This window comes from Myxocyprinus asiaticus, chromosome 24 (assembly GCF_019703515.2).
Source record: "Myxocyprinus asiaticus isolate MX2 ecotype Aquarium Trade chromosome 24, UBuf_Myxa_2, whole genome shotgun sequence".
Lineage (NCBI taxonomy): Eukaryota > Metazoa > Chordata > Actinopteri > Cypriniformes > Catostomidae > Myxocyprinus > Myxocyprinus asiaticus.
In genome coordinates this window covers 39992874-40005726 of record NC_059367.1, presented here as the reverse complement: position 1 = coordinate 40005726, position 12853 = coordinate 39992874, and the positions used below count along the sequence as shown (strand labels likewise).

The 12853-nt window shown below is 36.7% G+C and overlaps 1 protein-coding gene across 1 annotated transcript; it reads left to right on the top strand.

The window, feature by feature from the left end:
• The first annotated feature begins 1494 nt into the window (after nt 1–1494).
• Nucleotides 1495–12479, top strand: LOC127414445 (Golgi membrane protein 1-like). The gene is made up of 9 exons (XM_051652466.1): nt 1495–1661; nt 3745–3910; nt 4027–4206; nt 5921–5975; nt 6076–6178; nt 6278–6395; nt 10699–10882; nt 11221–11571; nt 11754–12479. The coding sequence occupies exons 2-9, from the start codon at nt 3779–3781 to the stop codon at nt 11867–11869; spliced, it is 1239 nt and encodes a 412-aa protein (XP_051508426.1). The 5' UTR covers nt 1495–1661; nt 3745–3778; the 3' UTR covers nt 11870–12479.
• Nucleotides 12480–12853: the final 374 nt, after the last annotated feature.

The window sequence follows — 12853 nt, the reverse complement described above, 5'->3', positions numbered from 1 at the left end:
TTTTTAAAAAAAAAGTAGGGACAAGACGATTTTTTTTTTTTTTTTTTTTTAAGTAGGGACAAGACGATTTATTTATTTTTATTTTTTTAAAGTAGGGACAAGATGATTTTTTTTTTTCTTTTTTTTAAAGTAGGGACAAGATGATTTGTTTTTCTTTTTTTTTTAAGTAGGGACAAGACGATTTTTTTTTCTTTTTTTTTAAGTAGGGACAAGACGATTTTTTTTTCTTTTTTTTTTAAGTAGGGACAAGACGATTTTTCTTTTTTTTTTTTAAAGTAGGGACAAGACAATTTTTTTTTTTTTAAAGTAGGGACAAGACGATTTTTCATTTTTTTTTTTTTATAAAAAGTAGGGACAAAACAATTTTTTTTTTTCTTTTTTAAGTAGGGACAAGACGATTTTTCTTTTTTTTTTTTTTTAAAGTAGGGACAAAACGATTTTTTTTTTCTTTTTTTTTTAAGTTGGGACAAGACGATTTTTTTTTCTTTTTTTTTTTTTTTTTGAAGTAGGGACAAGACGATTTTTCTTTTTTTTTTTTTTAAAGTAGGGACAAGACGATTTTTCTTTTTTTTTTTTTTTTAAAGTAGGGACAAGACGATTTTTCTTTTTTTTTTTTTTTAAAGTAGGGACAAGACGATTTTTCATTTTTTTTTTTTTTTAAAAAAGTAGGGACAAAACGATTTTTTTTTTTTCTTTTTTAAGTAGGGACAAGACGATTTTTCTTTCTTTTTTTTTTTTTAAAGTAGGGACAAAACGATTTTTTTTTTCTTTTTTTTTTAAGTTGGGACAAGACGAGTTTTTTTCTTTTTTATTTATTTTTTTAAAGTAGGGACAAGACGATTTTTTTTTCTTTTTTTTTTTTTTTTTTTTTTTTTTGAAGTAGGGACAAGACGATTTTGTTTTTTCTTTTTAATCATCATTATTCCACAAATTCTGTCGATTGAGTTTAACTTGCATTAGGTATTGAAACTGGAATTAACACATTCACCTCAAAGCAACGATGAGCATTAATGCTATGTTTTTGCAACTTCATCTACCAATCTTTCCGAAAACATCCAAATCAATGGCCATTAAAATGAAATACAATTAGTTTGGCATCTTGACCATTTTCTTGAAGTGACATTTTGCTCGTATAGCTCTCGTCTCGTGTTTCATAGGTGCAGACTCCGAATTTTACTGTACATTTTGCTTAGATGTCCATCATTGCTGGTAATTCTTAGCTGTTTTTTTTTTCTCTCTCTCATTACCATTTTATGGGACATTGTATCGTTTTCATGTTGGTAAGTCTTATTTTGCTGAACAACGTTTAAGTGTTGTTTATCAAACACAAAAGTAATAACTTTATTAGCCATTATTACTTTTTTATAATATGCAAATGTGTGCATATTTGATAAGATAATACCTACTTTGTATATTAAAACAAAACTTTTTGTTTATTTTTGTATGGCAAAGTTTAATTTAGTATTGTAGCATATTCGCCTGTATTCCCTCCGCCCCTCTGTGCATGTGTGATGCAAATGATTCGAGCCAACAGCCAGTCAAGCGCCGGAGATTGATGTTTACTGTTGCTGCTGCTGTTGTCATTGTCATCCCGGAAAAACACCTTCTATTAGCGAAATGTCCATGCTGCGTCTTTTCACTGGACGAGACCTTATACGGTGGTAAGGACAATTTTAGAATAATATATATAATGTTTTTCTCTATTAAAGAGGCAAATGTATTAAAACCGCAACAGTAGTTCAGTTAGCAAGCGGGCTATCAGGTCACAATCAGTCACGTCAATGGATTTACGTTTAACTAAATAAATATAAGCAGCTGGTGTTTAAATTAATATTAATATTTTTCAGATTATTTTATTTGATCAGTACTTGCAGTGAAATGATATTTCATTTTGCGTAGAATTTACAGTAAAACTAGTAGTAACGTGGTAAATGTGTTTCCTGTATGCCTTTGTTTAACATGTTGAACAGCAGAAAATGTCAGCATACTGCTATTTGATTTACAATAGTATATGCTGCATTTGATAAGCACACTGTGTGTTCTCTAGAGGATTTGTTCAATGGGCATGTAAGTACATTTAAGAATACAGTATAACAATTTATGCAGGTAGGATATGCTGATAAAATACTGTCTAGCTAGGTAGTTTACTGGGTTTAGATGCCCATAAATGCTGCTTATGTAAGCAGATGGACTATGATAAACAAAACTCCTGTCAATGTAGGCAGCGCAATAGAGATTGATGCCCAAAATGCTGTTTATGTTGTAGAGATATAGGGCATGCCGCCCCAAAATATGGTCTTTGTAGGTAGTTCACTTGGTTTTGAATCACGAAAAGTTTGTCTTTGTAGGGATGTAGGCTATGAAGCCCAAAAATGTTGTCTAGGTAGGTACCTTACTATGTTTTGATGGACATAAATGTTGTCTATTTAGGGAGATATGCCATAAACCCCAAATGTGTGGTCTAAGTAGGCAGCTGACTAGGCTTTGATGCCCCAAAATTCTTTCAATGTTGGGAGATAAGCCCTGAAGCCAAAAATGTGGTCTAGGTAGGCAGTGCACTAGGTTTTGATGCCCGAAAAGTTTGTCTTTGTAGGGTTGTAGGCCATGAAGCCCAAAACTGTTGTCTTGATAGGTACCTTACTATGTTTTGATGGACATAAATGTTGTCTATTTAGGGAGATATGCCATAAACCCCAAATGTGTGGTCTAAGTAGGCAGCTGACTAGGCTTTGATGCCCCAAAATTCTTTCAATGTTGGGAGATAAGCCCTGAAGCCAAAAATGTGGTCTAGGTAGGCAGTGCACTAGGTTTTGATGCCCGAAAAGTTTGTCTTTGTAGGGTTGTAGGCCATGAAGCCCAAAACTGTTGTCTTGATAGGTACCTTACTATGTTTTGATGGCCATAAATGCTGTCTATTTAAGGAAATATGCCATAAACCCCAAATATTTGGTCTAGGTAGGAAGCTGACTAGGCTTTGATGCCCCAAAATGCTTTTTGCATTGGGAGATAAGCCCTGAAACCCAAAATGTGGTCTAGGTAGGCAGTTCACTAGGTTTTGATGCCTGAAAAGTCTGTTTGTAGGGATGTAGGCCATGAAGCCCCAAAATGTTGTCAAGATGGGTACCTTGCTAGGTTTTGATGGCCATAAATGCTGTCTATTTAGGGAGATATGACATAAATTCCAAATATGTGGTCTAGGTAGGCAGCTGACTAGGCTTTGATGCCTGAAAAGTTTGTCTTTGTAGGGATGTAGGCCATAAAGCCCAAAACTGTTGTCTTGATAGGTACCTTACTAAGTTTTGATGTCCATAAATGCTGTCCGTTTAAGGAAATATGCCATAAACCCCAAATATTTGGTCTAGGTAGGCAGCTGACTAGGCTTTGATGCCCCAAATGCTTTCTGTGTTGAGAGATAAGCCCTGAAACCCAAAATGTGGTCTAGATAGGTACCTTACTAGGTTTTGATGCCCAAAAATGCTGTCTAGTTAGGCCGGTATGCTGAGATGCTCAGTAATGATGTGTATACATGCAGATAGGCTATTATGCTGAAAAAATGCACACTAAGTAGGCAGGAAGGTTTTGATGTTCAAAAATATTCTGTCTAAACAAGCAGCACTTTAGGTTTTGATACACAGCTAATCTGTCCTTTTGGCTAAATGAATTCATTTGTTGATTTTCCTTTTTTTTTCTTATTTGTTTGTCATTTTCTGTTTCAGTATGAAATTTCCTCTTTTTCACTTTTAGATATCCATCAGTGTTTGTGGAGCTGTAATAGATCATGATGGGTGCGCTGGGGAACGGTCGACGCGGAGGTCGCTCTCCATCTTTGCTGGTGGCCGCACTAATCGCCTGCATCCTCCTGCTCGGATTCAACTATTGGGTCTCAAACTCCAGAAACATCAAGCTGCAGGTTTGACACTCTGTTTGGATTCAGAATGTCACATACTTGGATGTAGATTGTGGCCATTGTTTATGACCAAACATGTCTAAAAATGAAGGAGTTGTGATTGGTGTATTTTTCTCCAGAGTAAGCTATTGGAGATGGAGGGTCACATGAGGCTGTTGGCTGCAGACAGAGACAGAGAGCAGCAGAGCAAGATAAAGGCAGAGGAGGAGACACGCAGGCAAAACCAACAGCTGGATTTAATAGAGAACACATACCATGCACAGCAAGAGGGTGCACTCAATGCATGGAAACAGGAAAAGGTATGAAACCATAGGTTATACTCACTGAAAACAGTTCAGGGGAAAGCTTCATGTGTGGCAATGGAAGGTTGCAGGTTTGATCATGAGTCATTTCTATTCAAAACTTTTCACTCAATTCACTCTCCTTGAAAATCCATTTAAATAGGTACTGTAGATGGCTTACTAGGTTTTGATGTCCAAAAGGTATACTGTAATACCCAAAAAGGCAATCTAGGTAGGCAGAACACTACTATTGATACCCAAAAATGCTGCCTAGGAAGGCAGCTTGCTAGGTTTTGATGCCCATTAAAGCTGTTTAGATGGGAAACCCACTAGATATTAATGCTCAAAGTTTTAAGTTGACTGCACACTAGGTTGTGATGCCCAGAAATACTGTCTATTAGGCTTGGGATCGATGCCTTCTTTACGCATTGATAATCAGAACATTTTCCCGATGATTATCGATATAGATTGGCATTTTTTCAGATATAAACAGGGCTGCTTGTTTCACAATAGTCTTTGACTCTTCATACATATTTCTCAACACAATATTGGTAAAGTGTGAGCGGCAGGGTAAATTAAAGGGGATTGCACACCAGACGTGTCTGGTGGATGACATGGCGTGTTTCTAAAATGAGCGGCAGCAGCAGTGTGCGTATGTTTCATTTTAGAAAGCGCCATGTTGTCCGCCAGATGCATCCGGTGTGTCTACTTAACCAAAGTTGTGTTGAGAAATATGGTCGAAAAGACAGACTATTGTGCAACGAGCAGCCCAATTTATATCTAAAAATATCACGATATAAATCGACAGTCATCGGGAAAATCTTCAGATTATCGATTCATGGAAACGGCATAGATCCCAAGCCTAGTTACAAGTAAGTCTTTTTGTGGTTTGACAGCTTGAATGAAACCTCTTCAAGGCTACATACAGAGAAATTGCATAATAAACATCGCCATTTTGAATCATTCAATTTGCGCAGTTACACCATTTTCATACACTAACCTGCAAACGTATTAACGTCACTTTGTTTATTCTTTTTTTAAATTTTTTTTATGGATTTTCTCCCCAATTTTGGCATGCCCAATTATATTGCACACTAGGTACTCGTAGTGGCGTAGTGACTCACCTCAATCCGGGTGGCGGAGGATGAATCTCAGTTGCCTCTGTGTCTGAGACAGTCAATCCGTGCATCTTATGACGTGGCTTGTTGAGCGTGTAACCATGGAGACCTAGCGTGTGTAGGGGCTTCACGCTATTCTCCGCGGCATCCATGTGCCCCACCGAGAGCGAGGACCATATTATAGCGACCATGAGGAGGTTAACCCAATGTGACTCTACCCACCCTAGCAACTGGGCCAATTGGTTGCTTAGGAAGCCTGACTGGAGTCACTCAGCATGCCCTGGTTTCAAACTTGCGACTCCAGGTGTGGTAGTCAGCGTCTTTACTTGCTGAGCTACCCAGGCCCCCCACTTTGTTTATTCTTGAAGGAGTACAAAAAGCTTCATAACTTTTGTGTGTATGGTGACTAGATCGACAATTTAGTCTGGACTGTTACCTGCTGCATCGACACGACCTGTGTGATACCAGTGCCTTGTCCTACCCGCGAACTGCTTCAGTATATGTTATATCACCCCTGGCGGTCTCCCAAAGCTACGCCAGACTTGATGCCCAGAAATGTGGTATTGGATATGCTGAGTGTGTGACTTTAGCTCTGATTGTGCTCTCTGTTATAGGAGAATCTAAAACTCAACATTTCCATCAGTACTAAAACAGTGCAGGGCATGAAGAGTAAGTATCTACCTCATATGGGTACATTTAGTTGTTGTAATGTAATCTTAATGCCTCATACAGACCTTACTTCACATTACTGTTGATACTGTTTCATTAGATCATATGAAGTCATTAATGGAGGATCTAAGTAAGATGCAGAGTGAGCTGAAGTCCTGTAAAAGTAACTTTGACATCCTCAATAAAAAAGCCACCAAAGACCTGTAAGTCCATTCTTAATACTCTCATCTACAGTTAAGACATTACAGTCACTGTTGATGAGTATGATAATGGCTGTGTGTGTGTGTGTGCGTGTTGTGCAGGACTCAGTGCGACAAACAAATTGTGGCCATGCAAGAGGAATGCAGTCAGAAAATTGCAGCTGCCAGACTGGAAAATCCAAAAAAGCCTGAAAAGGAACATCTTCCTGAAACTCCACAGGTACAGCTATGTGAATAATTAGTTGTTTTTTAACTTGATTTAAAGGAGTAGTTCAAGCAAAAATGTCAGTTCTATCGTGGTTTACTCACCCTTAGGTCGTTACAAACCTTTATGACTTTCTTCTGTGGAACACAAAAGGATTTCAACACAATAGCGGCTCACTTTAACGCTTAAAATAGGGCCCAAAAGCATCATAAAAGTAGACCATGCAACTCGTACGTCATATTTCAAATCTTTTGAAGGCATTTGATAGGTTTCTTGTTTCTTATCCTGGATGGCTACATTCCTGCAGAGTTTAATCAAACAAACCTGAACCAGCTAATCATGGTGTTCGAGATTACTTGGAAAATAACAGTCTGGTGTGTTGGAGCAGGACTGGAGATAAACTTTGCAAGAAGATAAGCCTCCTGGAGCAGGGCTGGCTACCCCTGTCTTATCCCTCTTCCACTAACATGGCGCTGATGCTAGAACCCAATCTGGAACCTTTGCACACATTTCCACTGAAGAAAAGCAGATTCTGGGCCAAAATAATGGCTCTGTACTGGCCCCTTAAACCTGCTGGTCTTGAACCAGAAACCAGTATCGTCAGAAGGTGGGAGGGGTGAAATAATGTCTTCACAATGTAAAGCAAGTTTATTTAATAAAGTTTCAAGAGGTTCGGTCTGTACATTTCCTTCCCAGCAAAGGTCAAGGCAATAAGAACTTGCACTGTGTCAGTAGTAATTATAGCTGTGAAATGATGAGGACAGGGTGTGGAGGACATTGGGGGCACAGAGACAGCTAAATTAGTGGGGTCTGGGGGATCTTCTAGCAAAAGATTTCATCAATCGAGTGCACTTTGATATGAATATTAAAAGATAATATCAACTGTTAGTTTTTAAGCTGAATGACAGCTATCCAGTATTTGTGTTTGTTTGAATATTTTTACATAAGGAATTTTTTTAACATTCAGATACCCTTATATGGGACAGAGGAGGCATTGTGACTGAGGAAAGACACTGTATGGGGGTTCAGGTGTAAACTTTGAGAGAAAACTTTGAAAACGTAAAAGTCTGAATGGACAATTTTGATATATTCCATAAAAAGAGAATCTTAAGTGCAGCTTAAAGGGATAGTTGACCCCAAAATTAAAATTCTCTCATCATTTACTCACCCTCATGCCATCTCAGATGTGTATGACTTTCTTTCTTCTGCTGTACACAAATGAAGATTATATCTCAGCTTTGTAGGTCCATACAATGCAAGTGAATGGTGACCAAAACTTTGAAGGTCCAAAAAGCACATAAAGGCAGCATAAAAGTAATCCATTTGACTCCAGTGGTTAAATCCATGTTTTCAGAAGTGATATGATAGATGTGGGTGAGAAACAGATCAATATTTAAGTCCGTTTTTACTATAAATCTCCACTTTCATACTCTTTTGTTTTTAGCGATTCACATTCTTAGCGCATATTGCCACCTAGTGGGCAGGGAGGAGAATTTCTAGTAAAAAAAAAAAGCATTAAAAACGAGTTCATCAAAGTATGTAAACATGTTGAAATTTAGGTACATATTAATTATACATGTCTGCCATGCAGAGTGAAAATAAATCAGGCATATACTGTATGTTTGCTCTTGAGTTGCTTAAATAATAATAAATAATTTAATTAATTAATAACTACTAGGGATGCTCTGATCAATTGCCCAACAATTAGTATTGGCTGATATTAATTTCTTATGACTCGATCTGTGGTCTCTTAATTTGTAACAAGCCAGCGGCTCCTTTAAGTCTACGGCTTCACTGTCCTGTGTGTGGGGAACACTGGCAGAATGTTGTAAGACAACAAACATGATTCAGCAGTTAAGAACAATGCAGTGTAAAAAATGTATGGCGGATACAAAAAGCTTAAAGTAGGCATTTCACAAGTGACAAAAGGAAACCGCTGCGTGCTGTGAAACGGTCTTTATTGTCATCTGCGGCAGTGCCCTCTCAGTCTCCGCCAGGCATAGGTATTATAATAACAATGCGAGTTACAAGATGAGATAGAATTCAAACATCTTCATTAACCCTTAAATGCATGGGTATTAAGCTACACAACACATGTAAACTACACGAGTCTAAATAGAAGCACAACTTACACCCAAATGACAACAGCTAAATTATACTGTTAAACTTGCTATAGTTTACTTTCACGTTGCTTTGTGAAATCTTCAAACAGCATTGTCAATGTAAAAGTCAATCAGTGAAACAACAGCCTTGAGTAAGAAATAGCATGTATGATATGTGTGTACACACATATGGAGTATTGATAATTCACCATTGTCACACAGAAAATCAATGTGATATAGTAGTCATTTGTATGAATATAGTATTAATTTGTCTTGTAATAAACAAATAAATATATATCCTGTGATAGTAAACTTATATAGATATAAAATAATAATAAAATAAAAAATTATGGAAGCGCAAAACAGAAGTGACACTACTACATATCTTGGGTCTTTAATGACCCTATACACTTTTGGTAACAAAGCTGTTATAAAAAAAAATATATATATTGTTTGCAATTTTGCCATTTTTTCTGTTACACTATTAGGAAGAGAAAGGTTGAGGAATACTAAAGAGGTGTGGGCATAACTCTAAAAAATTCCAATTTAGAAGTATAATAATTCTATATACAATATTTAAATACCATAATATGATGTATTAAAATGCAATAATGAATAATAATAAAGTATCATTTTTTTCATTCCTTAAGTTTGATTGCACCTATGGGTAATCAGTTTGACACTAAGCCTCGTTCGTTATAGGCCTATGCATCCTAATATAGAGAATATTTTGTGTAAGCCTACTCATTTTAAAAGTACAGTTTTTTCTAAACAACAAATATTGTTTTATTTGCACACCAAATAGGCTGTATATCGAATAAAAGCCCAGAGGAAAAAGCCCAGAGTTTATAAGTTGTAAACAGATGTTTGTCCCATTTTCACTTGTGACTTCAACAGAATATAAAAATAGCAGATGCTTCCAATTAAAACGAGTCCAAATGCAATGTGTTTGTGACGAGGAGGAGGGCGTGCATCCTCACGGCCCGGCCACGCCCTCCTCCTCGTCACAGTGATATAATGCAGAGATCTTTAAATAATCCTAGAGAAAATGCAACGCTACCTCAGATGTCTTTTTAATCATGCTGAGAAATGGTCTCTGGTTACAAAGCAGTGGTTACATTTTTGGAGAGGTGTGCATCAGGCTGTGGCGGAGTTTAGACGCAGAAGTATAAACTAGCCTTTAGATATAGTTGACTCTACATATTAAGCTGGGATAAGTAAAATAATTTTGACATCGAAAAAATTGCCCACATCAGCTTAAAATTACAGCCTGATCTCATGAAATTACGTGACAATGACAACGTTTTTGCAAACCAAAATTACGTGCTTCATTACACGTTTGGCTGCAGTTTCCTAGTGAAATGTCCAGCGGGGGGCACCAAAAGTGAGCGAAATTATATTGTAATCAGACTAGGTTTTTTAAGTAAATATTAGATGGATGTTTTAATGAGTAAAACGTACCTCCCTAACACAAAACTTTAAACCTAATCAATAGTGTCTTAAAAGATAAATGAGAGGTGAACAAAAGACATCCTTACCCCAAATCAACACCTAAACCTAACTGAAAGTGTTTTAAAAGCAATTTCGACATGGAAAGCACATTTACTGAAGCTTCTATGGCACTTTCGCTTCATTTTCACTCTGAGCGTCCTTAGCTGGGCATGAGGCTCAGTCTCAGAATCCAAAGTCCAACACTCTATAAGGTGAGCAATTGCGCAAATTAATCACATTGGAATAAGTGTATAAATGTAGGTGCGTGTGTAATACAAGCATTAAAATGTACAGTTTTTCAAATGGTGCTTTAGAGTGAAAGTGTTTTAATTTAATAACATAGCAGTGTGTGAGTAATAGTGTGAAAAATACATGTTTATAAAGTCATAAACAGCCATAGTACTCGTGATTTGTGTAAAAGTGAATAAAACGCACAGTTGTTGTAGCGCCTCTAGTGTTCATTTCACCCAGAAACTGCAGCAAAACTTAGAAAGCGGCATGTAAAACTCAGTTTGCTTGTAATGTTCATTCTATGAGACTAGGTTGTAAAAAAAATTCTTTAAAGTTGGAGTAAAACATATTGTGCGTTTATTTATGGCAGGTAAATGTAGTAACACAATCAGTTGCCCCTGTGTGAGCACCAAAACCATTTCAGTAGAAAAGGAGTATCTGAGATAATGTGTATACTTGAATTAATTTCATTGTGTTCTTTTTCTTTTTGACAGAATCCTACTGGCTCAAAGACACAGAAAGCCTCCGATTCAAAAGCCAAATCTGTGGTTCTTCCCACAAACCATGCGAATAAAAGTGCTGGAGAACCATCAAACATTAAGTCCAACGTGAATTCACATCCCAAAAACGATGCTCGGCTCCAAAACAATGAGACTGTAGTGGGGAAAGACAAGAAAGGTGCTATTTACCGGTTCATATGAATCCCTTTCTGTTCAAAATGGAATACTGACTCATTGCATACTGTGCAGTATATACTTCATACAAATATTTTTTAATAGTATGTGAAATATGCAGTATGCAACAATAAACATTTCAAACATGTACAAAGTATGTTACATTGTTGTCACATGACCTCGTTTCTTCGCATTTAGCAAGTAGTGTCCAGTTTTCATCTCAAGTAGGGTTATTTTGCATTTTTAATCCAATTTTGCCTTATGAAATTGGCCTTCATGAATTTGTGCTTTCTCACTGTACCACCAGCATATTGTAACACCTTTTCTATCTGCTCATCTAAGATGCTGTGATTTTAAAAAAATCTCCCATGCCTATCTCCAAACCAACCATTAAGAATGAGACTGTCAACAAACCAGCCAATGAAGAAGTTTTAAATGCGGTGAAAGACATTAAAGGAGAATCCTTAAAGGCAGCAGGTGGGGAAGAGGATGCAGATACTCTGCTGGATCAAGCAGGAATTTTGGAAACCAAGGAAGATGACATTGGATTTGGAATTGGGGACGGGAATGAGGGAGACGCTGGAATAGCAGTGAGGAGGGAGGAAGACGGCAGAATTGGGGAGGGGAAAGATGAAGACGCCATTATGTATGACAACGAGGGCGAGATAGAGAAACAGCTCTCTAAGATTAAAGGTGTTCTTCATGATAACTTATTGCTTTATTATCTTTTTTTTTTTTTTTTTTTTTTTTTACGAGACAAAACTCAAATTAAGAAAATGTAAAAATCAGTCATTTAGAGTTATTTCCAAATGTATATGTTAGAAAAAATGTGATGTAGTAGTCCTATGCATTGATTAACATTTTGTTTCGTACAGATGAAAATCCAGGTGGCGGACAGGATATGGAGGATGATTTTGCTAATTATAACGGTGATAACAATAACCAGCCGGAGTCTGAGGATGACAAACAAGCCGAGCTCGTAGGGATGTAACAAACACACACCTGCTCACATGATGTGCCTGCTGAAACCTGTCAGATACCCTCTGGGAGAAGAAGCTTGCTGTAATGATCATTTTGTGCTGGGTAAATATTGCACTTCTGGGTAGTGACGGATTTGCACCACACAGAATTCATCTCAACAGAAACTCATTCATACATCTTACCAAGATAGCCAAACATTTTCACTAGTACTGATTTTAGATTTAACTTGAATGTAATGACTATCAAGCCTTTAAATGAATGCACGGTGGGGAATGTTATATAAAAAAAAGAAGCTTAGCTCTTGTATATAAACAGCATTGCAGAAGCTATTCTATTACTAAATCTGACTACTTAAGCTTCCGCTTGCTTTTATCTTCTGTCTTTATGATTTATGTTTTGTTTAAATGAAACTGGATTATCAGCTGAAAAACGCATAGGGATATTAGACCGTTACGTTCAGAGTACATTCAAATAACAGGACAATCTAGTCTTATATTTACTGTAAAAAGTTGGCTTTGTTGATTTAAGGATTGTATTTTTTTTCTTTTTGAACTGGAGTATTTTTAAGATAAAGGATTTCGTATTGAATTTGTGATTTCATAATAAAAAATTCAGTTGCACTCCTACCTCATTTGTTTTTTTATTGGGTTAACCAGCTAGATGAACAATGACTGTGGCCATATTTGGAATAGAATACTAGTGTACTGCATTCTTCACAGTATGTACTATAAGGCTTACTATTTCAAAAAGTATCTTAAGCAAGTGGTGTCCAGTTATCATTTCAGAAATAGTTTTTTTGTAGTAAAAGTATTAACTTTTGGCAATCTGATGAAATAATGTGTAAAGAATAGAAAATTCGTGTTGATTTTGCTTTCGGTTCATTCGGCACACATATTGCATACAACAAAAATACCAAATGTTGTTTGCCATTCCAAACATAGTGCCTTACTCATGAAAAACGAGCACAACAAAGTTGTGCATAAATCGTTCATGA